The 13,211-nt window shown below is 44.4% G+C and overlaps 1 protein-coding gene across 1 annotated transcript; it reads left to right on the top strand.

Moving 5' to 3' along the window:
* Window positions 1-5,837: 5,837 nt before the first annotated feature.
* LOC147604039 (trans-cinnamate 4-monooxygenase-like) lies at window positions 5,838-8,250 on the top strand. Its single transcript, XM_086795524.1, has 3 exons — window positions 5,838-7,037; window positions 7,167-7,309; window positions 7,652-8,250. The coding sequence occupies exons 1-3, from the start codon at window positions 6,199-6,201 to the stop codon at window positions 8,242-8,244; spliced, it is 1,575 nt and encodes a 524-aa protein (XP_086651650.1). The 5' UTR covers window positions 5,838-6,198; the 3' UTR covers window positions 8,245-8,250.
* Window positions 8,251-13,211: the final 4,961 nt, after the last annotated feature.

The following is a 13,211-nucleotide window of genomic DNA, read 5'->3' as shown; positions in this document are numbered from 1 at the left end:
ATAAAACGCCATGCAAGTGGCTATGTAACTGTTGACTCTACAAAGTTTTGGCAAACAAAGAAAGATAGGCTCGTATTGCCACAACAATGTGAGCAGGTATGCATTTTTTTACTAATGTGTTTCATGTACATATATATCTAAGCTCGCGTACCCCTTGACTTTTGATATACTGTAGTATGTGTATTTGAGTAGGTTATCTATCTACCAATGGTGCATGACATTAAATGGTGGTACATCATGCCTATTGCACCACGTTCCAAAGTGATGTATAATACATTCACTGATATGGAGTATATGGAGGATGTAACAAGCCGCAATGAAGATGATGTCGAACATGCCAATGAAGATGTTGTGATCGATGATCAAGAAACAAGAGATGATCATGATAATGAGGATGAGCCTGCCGTTTCTCATGATCATGAGAGTGACCCTACCATTGAGGATGATGGTGATGTTGATGAGGATGATCAGGACATCGATACCATTATCAATGGAGTACAGAATATCGATAGTAGAATAAATTTAATCGTAGCCTTACAAATTGATCAAATGGATATTGATGTTGATCGTTTGGCAAGGATGGATCTTATTGAAGATGAGATCGAACCCTAACCAATCCGTCATTGTATCGTTCTAAATTGATGACATTTCTATTATATGTGTTGTCTTTTAATTATCATCTCATGATTTATTTTTGAATATATTTCATTGTTGTAAATGCATGTAGTGGGATTGTGTAATGATATATACTGTAATGTACTATGAGATGGTTTAAAGAAAAAAGTTTTTAATTTTGTAAAGGAATTTAGTTTTTTTACCAAGCGTGTATTGATGCGTGTATGGCAGCGTGTATTGATGCGTGTATATAAACGCGCTTATACACGCGCTGATAAATGCAAATATACACGAGAATTTAAATCCCAAAATACACGCGCCCGATTCTATTCAAATACATGCACGACTATACACGCGCTCGTAATTTATCGCGTGTTTGAAACGCGTGTATGGCAGCATTGTCTTGTAGTGTATATGCATCCAATTCTCACAAAATCCTCTGAGGGGAGAGATGCATATAACTTGTCTTCTTTCTTACCTTAGTTTTTTTAGTGCCGTGCAAAGCTACACCATTACTCCCATTGTGGTGTTAGAATCACTTTCAAAAAACCCACCATGCATTTTCTATGAGAGGAAATCAACCTTGAAGGATTTTCAAACCCTTTCATAAGTATATGTGGTTTGTAGCCCAATCATGCACACCAACTTATCATCCCTCATAAAAGGTCTCCTAAGTATGATGTCATATGAGTTGTGTTGGCTAGAAAAGTTCATTACCATAAAGTTATCGCAAAATTTAAATGAGAAAATATTAATTTTCAAATTCCACAAAACTCCCATGGGTTTGTCTATCATCCCATTTGCCATTTTTACGATCAGGTTTGGTTTACCCCACCTCTCCTAGGATTGTTTGTGGTAATGATAATGACTCTTTCTCCTCCATCTAGGATAGTTGTAGCTTGATAACTCTTGTGTAATACTATTAGTTTTGTATTTGTGTTATCACTCTCCTAGTAATATCCTAAATGATTCATGAGAATCTGTGCATGTTGCCGTAGTATCTTGTCTTCTCTGATCATGTTCAAGGCCTTCTTAATAGCTATTGGAAAATTGTCATTAGACCTTGTCCTAGATCGAAGTCATCCTTCTCCCCATTCTTTCAAATCCATCCACAAGCATTTATTTCCCCTCAACAATGCCCCTATCCGGCACCTTCATTTTACGAAGAAAGAAAGGTCATAAGTCATGCTACATCTCTTGGTGAGATGGTTTGAGTAATCATCAAATTCCAAGGATAAATGTTCACGAATCGCTAGTTCCCCTCAGGAGAGGGGGGAGCCAACAATTAGTAAACATGTTTAGGAATTGTTGGTCCCCCTTGGGAGAGGGAGGAATTGTTGAAGAGAGAGAGTCCTCCCTTGGGAGAGGGAGGAATTGTTGGTCCCCCTTGGGAGAGGGAGGAATTGTTGAAGAGAGAGAGTCCTCCCTGTTCAGCAAACATACGATTAAATAAATTCTCCTTTATATTAGACTCACAAGCATGTTCAAGAATTGCTCGTTCCTGAGAGAGGGCCCATCTCGGGGGGGTCACTATATGTAAATCCTCTATATCACGTGCGTTCAAGGCCTATTTAAAAAGTCCCTTATCTATGAATTTTTTAGTGAATATAATGTATCCTTTCCTATTCAAATCTGTAAATTTTTTTAAAATACAATAAATAAATCCCCTCTGTAAATATATTTCTGTAAGTTTTAAATATTTAAAATGTCCTTCTGTTGAACCCACGTGATACTTACATATTTATACGAGTGACCCCCCCGAGGGGCCCATTCTCTTTAGCCAAGCATATGATTGAAAAAATCCTCCTTCATATTAGACTCCAAGCTTGCTACTTCCATTATATATTCCAACAAGGGTCTCAGAGTTCTCTTGGGTCCCTTGTTGTTCCCTTACTTGGTTAGACTATCTTTGTAGCTCGAATGGCTTAGTCTCTCATCAAATTTCTTCTAACTTTCCATAATGAAGGTTCTAGGTTCATTCTAGGGTATTCTCCCATTCCCTTTGGAGTATCTATGGTTGTTTTTTATCTATTTTCCTTACAAACAACGACACCTTTCCCTTCTTGTAATTGTGGTTCCTCCTCCTTGGATTGTGTGGATATAATTTCAGTAGTCCCCTCAACACTCACTCATGATTCACCTCTTGCTACCTTCCTCACTCTTCTCCTCTTTTTGGGCCTTGTGTGCATATAACTTGTTCCTCTGAGGGGAGAGATGCATATAACTTGTCTTCTTTCTTACCTTAGTTTTTTTAGTGCCGTGCAAAGCTACACCATTACTCCCATTGTGGTGTTAGAATCACTTTCAAAAAACCCACCATGCATTTTCTATGAGAGGAAATCAACCTTGAAGGATTTTCAAACCCTTTCATAAGTATATGTGGTTTGTAGCCCAATCATGCACACCAACTTATCATCCCTCATAAAAGGTCTCCTAAGTATGATGTCATATGAGTTGTGTTGGCTAGAAAAGTTCATTACCATAAAGTTATCGCAAAATTTAAATGAGAAAATATTAATTTTCAAATTCCACAAAACTCCCATGGGTTTGTCTATCATCCCATTTGCCATTTTTACGATCAGGTTTGGTTTACCCCACCTCTCCTAGGATTGTTTGTGGTAATGATAATGACTCTTTCTCCTCCATCTAGGATAGTTGTAGCTTGATAACTCTTGTGTAATAGTATTAGTTTTGTATTTGTGTTATCACTCTCCTAGTAATATCCTAAATGATTCATGAGAATCTGTGCATGTTGCAGTAGTATCTTGTCTTCTCTGATCATGTTCAAGGCCTCCTTAATAGCTATTGGAAAATTGTCATTAGACCTTGTCCTAGATCGAAGTCATCCTTCTCCCCATTCTTTCAAATCCATCCACAAGCATTTATTTCCCCTCAACAATGCCCCTATCCGGCACCTTCATTTTACGAAGAAAGAAAGGTCATAAGTCATGCTACATCTCTTGGTGAGATGGTTTGAGTAATCATCAAATTCCAAGGATAAATGTTCACGAATCGCTAGTTCCCCTCAGGAGAGGGGGGAGCCAACAATTAGTAAACATGTTTAGGAATTGTTGGTCCCCCTTGGGAGAGGGAGGAATTGTTGAAGAGAGAGAGTCCTCCCTTGGGAGAGGGAGGAATTGTTGGTCCCCCTTGGGAGAGGGAGGAATTGTTGAAGAGAGAGCTCCCTGTTCAGCAAACATACGATTAAATAAATTCTCCTTTATATTACTCACAAGCATGTTCAAGAATTGCTCGTTCCTGAGAGAGGGCCCATTCTCTTTAGCCAAGCATATGATTGAAAAAATCCTCCTTCATATTAGACTCCAAGCTTGCTGCTTCCATTATATATTCCAACAAGGGTCTCAGAGTTCTCTTGGGTCCCTTGTTGTTCCCTTACTTGGTTAGACTATCTTTGTAGCTCGAATGGCTTAGTCTCTCATCAAATTTCTCCTAACTTTCCATAATGAAGGTTCTAGGTTCATTCTAGGGTATTCTCCCATTCCCTTTGGAGTATCTAAGGTTGTTTTTGATCTATTTTCCTTACCAACTACATCCTTCCCTTCTTGTAATTGTGGTTCCTCCTCCTTGGATTGTGTGGATATAATTTCAGTAGTCCCCTCATCACTCACTCATGATTCACGTCTTGCTACCTTCCTCACTCTTCTCCTCCTTTTGGGCCTTGTGTGCCGAGTTCGATCCAAGGTTCATAGTTTGATCCCTTTGTATCATTTATGTATGTGCTTAGGTTTTGACCTTAAAAGGTGTAGTTACCAATCCAGAGTGGGGCTCTCCTTGATGTAGTGTTCATCCACTTTTCTTTTTCCATTGTGTTGTGGTTTAGAATGTAGTAAGTGGTGTCCCTCTCCTTGCATAATGTAATACTCAAGATTGATCTCTTGAGCTTCATCAAGGTAAGCTATCGCTAGCTCCCTAGAGTAGTCTCACTCATTCAATAACCACCTGGTGGACAGACGTCAGTTTGGGCATTGGTGGCTATGGTGATAATACTAATGGTGGTACCGGGTACATTTGTATACATCCCCCTAGCGTGGTTTTGCATGTTGTTAGGACACGTGAGTTTCTTTAACATTCCCATGAATAGGGGGTGTTGGTAACAGTAAGGGAGGTGTTATTACCGATAGTTGTGGAAATTATAATGCTTGTTGTGGCCACAGATATCCACACATATTGATATCATTATTTCCTAGCCGCATACAATATGCACAATACATCAAAGGTCGAGGCTAGATGTGGACAGTTTGTACTTGTGTGGTAGATCGAGCACCAAACCGGCTCTCTTCTTCAATGGAGGTGTTTGTTCAACGGACCTTATTCTTCACTAGAGGGAGAAGAACCATAATAGGACCGGAAAGGGTAATCATCCGCTGGACTCCCCTCGCGCAGCTTAGGTTTTTTCCTACGTATCTGCTCCCTGCACACGAGGGGAAGACCCTCTAGAGATAATACCTTTCGGGAGGAGGTGGAACACTCTGTAGTACGAGCAGGTAAAAGGCAATAAATACCTGGACGAAGAGGCCTTGGCATGAATTCACTTAAAATCCATGCCTATAGACTGTAGTCAATATCTTCTTTGCTTCATCTTGTGTCTTAGGCAAGGCATTGCCTTTGGGCAATAAAGCATATAGTAATCAATCAAAAACCTTGGAGAAAAATTTGTTGATTTCAAAAACCCTAGAGAAAAATTTATTGATTTCGCATTTGTGTAACATGGAAAGAAAACAGATACAATTGTTGTACTTGAAAAGTGCAGAGGCTACAAAAATTGGGAATTGAGAGGCAAGCTCTTAATTTTCTTGTTTATACAACGGGATGATCTTATCCTTGCCTCCGGCTCCAATGAGGTATTTAGACAATATCTTGGATTTTGAGGACCAATTCATGATGGGCGTTGACATCCTCCTTTTTTTTGTTGGTGTGCTTCATGTAGGGCCTATTGCTTCCATGGTCCCATTGTGTAATGGAGGACTATGTAACGAATGAGGTATGAGCGGGAAGAAGGTTCATTCATATGCATAGCTACGCCACGCTGAGGTATGTGTGCTTGCATATGCACAAGTACGTCATGCTAAGGCTCACTGCTCGCTCGTTGGTCTGAAATGCGGTATTTTCAAGGCAGAATCGTATTCTATTTTCGTTTTATCAATGTGAGCCTCACGAAAAGAACTTTACAAAATAAATTCAAACGAAACATTGCGGAGGTTAGTCATAAGAGTGCGACTGCGCAGAAGGCCCACGACAGCCAAACACTAAGGAGGCAAAGAAGGCCAGTCATAATATTGCGAAGCAAAGAACGCCCTTCTTGACTCCGTCACAATACAGAGAGAGAGAGAGAGAGAGAGAGAGAGAGAGACTTGGTGCAAGCCACTATAAAAATCTGTGTAGCATCCTCAATCCCTGTGTGCGCCGAGCCCAGCTAGTCGAAGCTGGAGAGTAGTGCACTTATAATCACCTCCTGCTCTCCCAGCCCAGCCACACGTACTCTCTTTTCTCGATTTGCATCACAGTACTTCGGGTGTTTAATTACTGTAAACCTTTGCTGGACTAGCTCTTGCCCGACTAGCTATGTTGGCCATGGCCCTCTCTGATGTCTCTTCGACTCTCCTCCCCAGCTCGACCTCTTCTCCTGCGCCATCCATGCTACTTATAACCCTTTTGGGAATGGTTTTGGTCTCCCTTGCCATCCTTCACCTCGCCCGCCCCAAGCTCAAACTCCCTCCTGGCCCCCTTGCACTCCCCATATTTGGCAACTGGTTCCAAGTGGGGAATGATCTCAACCATAGAAACCTCTCTGACCTCGCCAAGAAGTTTGGGCACATTTTCCTTCTGAGGATGGGCCAAAGGAACCTTGTGGTGGTGTCGTCTCCTGAGCTTGCCAAGGAGGTTCTCCACACACAAGGGGTAGAGTTTGGCTCCCACTCTCGCAATGTCGTCTTGGACGTTTTCACGGGGAAAGGCCAGGACATGGCGTTCACTGAATATGGCGACCACTGGAGAAAGATGAGGAGGATCATGACTGTCCCCTTCTTCACTAACAAAGTTGTGCAGCAATCCAGAGCCTGCTGGGAAGACGAAATCGATCACGCCATTGCCGACCTCAAAGCCCGCCCTGAGGCCTCCACCACCGGTGTTGTCATCAGACGAAGACTGCAATTGCTCATGTACAACAACATGTACCGCCTCATGTTCAACAAGAGGTTTGAGACAGAGGACGATCCCATCTTCAAGCAGCTCAAGAAGCTGAATGGGGAGAGGAGTAGGCTTTCACAGAGCTTTGACTTCAATTATGGTGATTTCATCCCGATTCTGAGGCCTTTCCTGAGGGGTTATCTTGCATTGTGCAAGAAGGTGAAGGAAGAGCGTCTCCAGCTCTTCAAAGAGTGCTTCATAGACGAGCGTCGAAGGTATTTTAAAGCAGTATACTATTGTAGAATATGTTAAAATATGAGGTGAATGATGATTAGGGGTTCTAATCAGCTAATCACGAAAAGCTACTGGGCCCGGATTCTTATTGTATTGTGATCTTGGTTCAGGAAATTGAGGAGCTCCAAGGCCATGAATATTGATCTGAAGTCTGAGGAGAAGTGTGGCATCGATCACATTTTGGATGCGCAGAAGAATGGGGAAATCAATGAGGACAATGTGTTGTACATTGTGGAGAACATTAACGTGGCAGGTATAAAAACTGAATTCAGTGGCATTATATGTTGTGTACTAATTATTATTACGCAGGTGATGATCAGGTGAGGTCGCGAGCCTCGGATCATGCAGAGAGAGTTGGTAATTAGTTGGTCATGACGCACTAGAAATTGATAGCGTCTAATTTGTATGTGCTAGTAATTATAATTCACGACTCGTTGCGCCTTGCTGCATGATTGCGGAGTATAAGATCATGAGAGCTGATTAAGATCATACGACGTCCACCTTAAATATAGCTGCATGATACTGGGTTGACAATATATATATATATATATATATATATCTTGTATATTAATTCTGCATGTATGTACTGCTGCAGCTATTGAGACGACTCTATGGTCCGTTGAATGGGGCATAGCGGAGCTGGTGAACCACCAAGACATACAGCAGAAGGTGCGGGAAGAGATGGAGAGGGTGCTAGGCAAGGGCGTCGCATTGACAGAACCAGACATCCCCAAGCTGCCCTACCTGCATGCGGTGGTGAAGGAGACGATGAGGCTTCGCATGGCGATACCGCTGATGGTGCCGCACATGAACCTCAAGCCGGCCAAGCTTGGTGGCTACGACATACCGGCCGAGAGCAGAATCGTCGTGAACTCTTGGTACTTGGCCAACAACCCCGCCATGTGGGACAAGCCGGAGGCGTTCGACCCGCGGAGGTTCTTGGGCCCTGACATCAAAATCGATGCCACCGGTAACGATTTCCGATTCCTGCCCTTCGGTGTCGGCCGTAGGAGCTGCCCGGGCATCGTCCTCGCCATGCCCATCCTCGCCCTCGTCCTCGGCCGCCTCATCCAATCGTTCCACCTCCTCCCACCGCCTGGCCAATCCAAAGTCGACACCTCCGAGGAGGGCGGCCAGTTCAGCCTCCACATCGCCAACCACTCCGTCGTCGTCTGCAAACCCCTCTAAGGGCCGCGCGGCGCTCTCTACAGAATTATTTTTTCTCTTAATTTTTCATGCTTCTAAGCAATCCCAACAATGCATGGAAAATTATACATGTTGGAACAAAAATTAATTTTCCCACTCTAAATGTTTTCAGAGTCGATTACAATCCTAATAACAAATAAGCTATTTCTTGATTAAATGCAATGAAATCTAAGCCTTGTGGTAAGCTTTAAAGTCCTACAAATCATAATAAAACCAAGGTTTTTCCCTTCCAAGTACGAAACTATAATGCAAACAAGCTTCAAAACAAAAATGAAAAACAATAACTTAAGGCTCATAGAGGGCTTGATACATTTGATTCCCAAGGAGGGTGGTGATAGATTGGAGATCCGGTAGTGCGCGGAGGCGATTACTAGGTGGAGTTTTACTTTCTAGCAGCTTCAGAATGAGTCATGCAACTGAGCCCCCTTGCATTGCGTACGGCCCACGACTTCTTTGCGCAGTGGTAGCATGGCTTTCACCCTACATCGGACCCTTTAGCTCGCGTGTCGGGCTTAGTTTGCTTCCCCGGCCTTAGGAAGGAATACCTCCCTGTTCTCACGATGATTATTGGTGCCATCGGGGGAGTGATGGAATCCCCCCCACTGCTACCTCGACACTCAATCAAGGAGCCAAGATTCCATTCCTTTGCATCTGTGTTGTCTCACCGGATTCAGTACCTCATGTTATATCCGTTCCATGCCTTCGGGGGGTAATCTCGTCATTCGCGAGTGGAGTATTCAGGCCTTCTAGGCTAACGTTTCATTTGTAGGCAGATGGGACACCTAGCCAGAGCTTTCCCTTGGCACCAGTCTAGGAGACCACCTCCTATGGCTCCCCCCCCCCCTTTCCCATCCACAACCTCACTAGGGGGTAGAGCGAGAGCCATGTTCTCAGGTAGCGCAACACTAGGCTTTGATCGAGGACGACCCAGCTACCGGAGAGTGGCAGACAATTGGCCCGCACCCGAGCAGTCAACTGGAGCCGAGCGTTGCCGTCACATGCGCCAGGCTGGTAGAGTACAGGAGGATTCGATTCTGTTAGACAACCGGTTTGAGAATTTATCACAGCACCTCTAGTTGGCGACGGACAGCCCCCCTCTAGCCACGGAATGGGTCCCTTCGATCTCTTCAATTTGGTGGCCGATTCCCCGTCGTGATTCCTCCCCCAGCTCTAAGTGTTTAGTGAGGCTGGTAGATCCCATTGAGCCCTTGACAAGCCTCTCCCAACAGCATACCTCTACAATGGATCACTCCTAGTCGAGGCCCTCTCCTTCCTCTTCGTAACCTGCCGCCTTGCCTTCTCCCCTCACCTTCTTCCTCTCCTCCTCTATCCTTAGCACCGTCTCTTTCTATAGCAGTTCCTTCTGTTTTGTCCTCCTCATCAAAGGCCACCCTCCCCCCTCCCTTCGCCTCTCTAGAGCACTCCAGTCAACCTCTAGTAGCCCTCGACCCGGAGCAGAGATAGCCGGTGAGTTATGTTTGTCGCTTGATGTCCGTCGTCGTCTGCAAACCCCTCTAAGGGCCGCGCGGCGCCGGCTAAGATCTCTCTACAGAATTATTTTTTCTCTTAAAATCACCGTAGAGGTTGAGAATCAGTGAAATGTTTAAAGTTAATGCAAATATATATGTACGGCGGATTCAATTATTTTTATTTTTATTTTATGCTTAAATTTATTCTATGCAAAACAAATTTTTTAAAATTTATTGTCATACATTAAATGTCCGATACATTTCGTATAAATATGTTTATGTAATGTTCTGCATTTGCATGTCCTGCGACATGATTTATTTTTCTTGGTTTTTTACATCCTTATACTTTGGGAGTTGGCATGTAATTTTGGGTGTAGACCAAAGCGGAGTAGAGCTTGATCCTCAATTCAATTTCTTACTGATTGAACAAGAGTAGAAAGGGGTGATTAAGATTCATAATCCTAATTAATGATGTTTATGCAAGTGATTCAGTGCGTTTTGATTATTTTTGGTAAATTTTTCATGCTTCTAAGCAATCCCAACAATGCATGGAAAATTATAAATGCTCGAACAAAAATGAATTTTCCCACTCTAAATGTTTTCAGAGTGGATTACAATCCTAATAACAAATAAGCTATTTCTTGATTAAATGCAATGAAATCTAAGCCTTGTGGTGGTAAGCTTTAAAGTCCTACAAATCATAATAAAACCAAGGTTTTTCCCTTCCAAGTACGAAACTATAATGCAAACAAGCCTCAAAACAAAAATGAAAAACAATAACTTAAGGCTCATAGAGGGCTTGATACATTTGATTCCCAAGGAGGGTGGTGATATATTGGAGATCCGGTAGTGCGCGGAGGCGATTACTAGGTGGAGTTTGACTTTCTAGCAGCTTCAGAATGAGTCATGCAACTGAGCCCCCTTGCATTGCATATCGCCCATGACTTCTTTGCGCAGTGGTAGCATGGCTTTGACCCTACATCGGACCCTTTAGTTGGCGTGTCGGGCTTCCTAGTCACAGTTTGCTTCCTCGACCTTAGGAAGGAATACCTCCCTGTTCTCACGATGATTGCTGGTGCCATCGGGGGAGTGATGGAATCCCCCCCACTGCTAACTCGACACTTGATCGAGGAGCCAAGATTCCATTTCTTTGCATCTGTGTTGTCTCATTGGATTCAGTACCTCATGTTATATCTATTCCATGCCTTTCGGCGTAATCGCGTCATTCAGCGAGTGGAGTATTCAGGCCTTCTAGGCTAACGTTTCATTTGCAGGAAGATGGGACACCTAGCCAGAGCTTTCTCAGGTAGCACCAATCTAGGAGACCACCTCCTATGGTTCCCCCCCCCCTTTCCCATCCACATCCTCACACGGGGGTAGAGCGAGAGCCATGTTCTCAGGTAGTGCAACACTAGGTTTTGATCGAGGACGACCCGGAGAGTGGCAGACAATTGGCCCGCACCCGAGCAGTCAACTGGAGCTGAGCGTTGCTGTCACATGCGCCAGGCTCGTAGAGTACAGGAGGATTCGATTATGTTAGACAACCGGTTTGAGAATTTATCACAGCACCTCTAGTTGGCAACGGACGGCTCCCCTCTAGCCACGGAACGGGTCCCTTCGATCTCATTAATTTGGTGGCCGATTCCCCATCGTGATTCCTCCCCGAGCTCTAAGTGTCTAGTGAGGCTGGTAGATCCCATTGAGCCCCTTACAAGCCTCTCCCAGCAGCATACCTCTACAATGGATCACTCCTAGTCGAGGCCCTCTCCTTCCCCTTCGTAACCTGCCCCCTTTCCTTCTCCCCTTACCTCCTTCCTCTCCTACTCTATCCTCCCCCAGCTCTAAGTGTCCAGTGAGGCTGGTAGATCCCATTGAGCCCCTAACAAGCCTCTCCCAGCAGCAGACCTCTACAATGGATCACTCCTAGTCGAGGCCCTCTCCTTCCCCAGCTCTAAGTGTCCAGTGAGGCTGGTAGATCCCATTGAGCCCCTAACAAGCCTCTCCCAGCAGACCTCTACAATGGATCACTCCTAGTCGAGGCCCTCTCCTTCCCCTTTGTAACCTGTCCCCTTTCCTTCTCCCCTTACCTCCTTCCTCTCCTACTCTATCCTTAGCACCGTCTCTTTCTATAGCAGTTCCTTCTATCCCGTCCTCCTAATCAGAGACCACCCTCCCCCCTCTCTCCGCCTCTCTAGAGCACTCCTGCCAACCTGTAGTAGCCCTCGACCTAGAGGAGAGATAGCCGGTGAGTTCTGTTTGTCGCTTGATGTCTTCCAACAGAAGGGACATATATGTTTGATGAGACAATAGCTTCCATTTGGATATATGTGGTTTTCACACCATTCTAGACCCTCTATGCCAGAGAATGGCATAATGATCTTCTCTTTCCCTTTGAGTGTAATCCTAAGGATGGAGTGGGCCTCGAAATCAGTGGCTGCCGCCATCCCACCATCTTCACAGCCTTTGTATCACTGATGTAATCACCCATCTATGGCCATTCGCTAGGATGGAGCTTGGAGGCTTAGGCCATAGAGACTAGGTCGGGGAGATCGTGGCCTCTCTAGCGTGGAGGTGTTGCTTTTTGTGTTCATGCATATTCTAGTTAGGTACCTCCATTGTGATCGATGGAGTTTAAAGTATGCATACTCTCGTGCTCAGATAGAGTGGTGTCACATGGAGGATAGTATTCACACCCACTTGGTGCGCCTTCGTCGTTCTAGGACAGATTGGGATTATTCCCCGTATAAACTCTCGCCCAAGACTCTTCGAGTGGAGGATAGTTCCGATAGTTCTACCTCCCACATAGATTGACATGCGGATAGTCTCATGGAACATTCATGGTTTAGGGGGGCCTTAGTGCTTTTAGAGGAGGCACCCCCTTAGAGGAGAGCTTTAGAGAGCTAGAGTTGGGGGACTTATAGACATTCTTTTCCTCTAGGGGCACACCTTTCCAAGGGGTGCACACCGATGCAGGAAGATTTTACAAGGAAGGAGTCACACTTTTTGGTCTCCATCCTTTGGTCGAGTCAGGGATGCATGGAGGAGATTGTATCTCTGTCAGTGAGCAACTTTTGCCAGTAGTGAGGATTATGAGTCATATTTCTAGGGCAAGCACAATGGGTTACCAATTTGGTTGGAGAGGATTGCGTTGGCTTCCTCAATGTTTACGTCTCGAACGCTATTGCAAGTAGAACCATCTTTTGGAGCACATTCATAGTTCCAGGGCAAGCACAATGGGTTACCAATTTTCTTGGAGAGGAACAAAGAGAGGGGGGAATCTCTACAGGTTCGCTGAGGCGATCGAGATTTTTTGTTATATGCAAATCAACTGACACAAGTCATGTGGTTTTCGGGTAGGCTCTGCACCTGCCCCGACTTGGCGTCCAGTTGAGGCTTTCCAGTGGATTCTGAGGGGCACTCCCATTTGCTATATTGGATGTCATGTGGGCATTGATATCTCTCTAGAGCAGCAGATCCCTC

Source organism: Cibotium barometz, chromosome 62, assembly GCF_041138505.1.
Source record: "Cibotium barometz isolate CiBa-2024 chromosome 62, ASM4113850v1, whole genome shotgun sequence".
Taxonomy (NCBI): Eukaryota; Viridiplantae; Streptophyta; class Polypodiopsida; order Cyatheales; family Cibotiaceae; genus Cibotium; species Cibotium barometz.
This window is presented reverse-complemented; position numbering and strand designations above follow the sequence as displayed.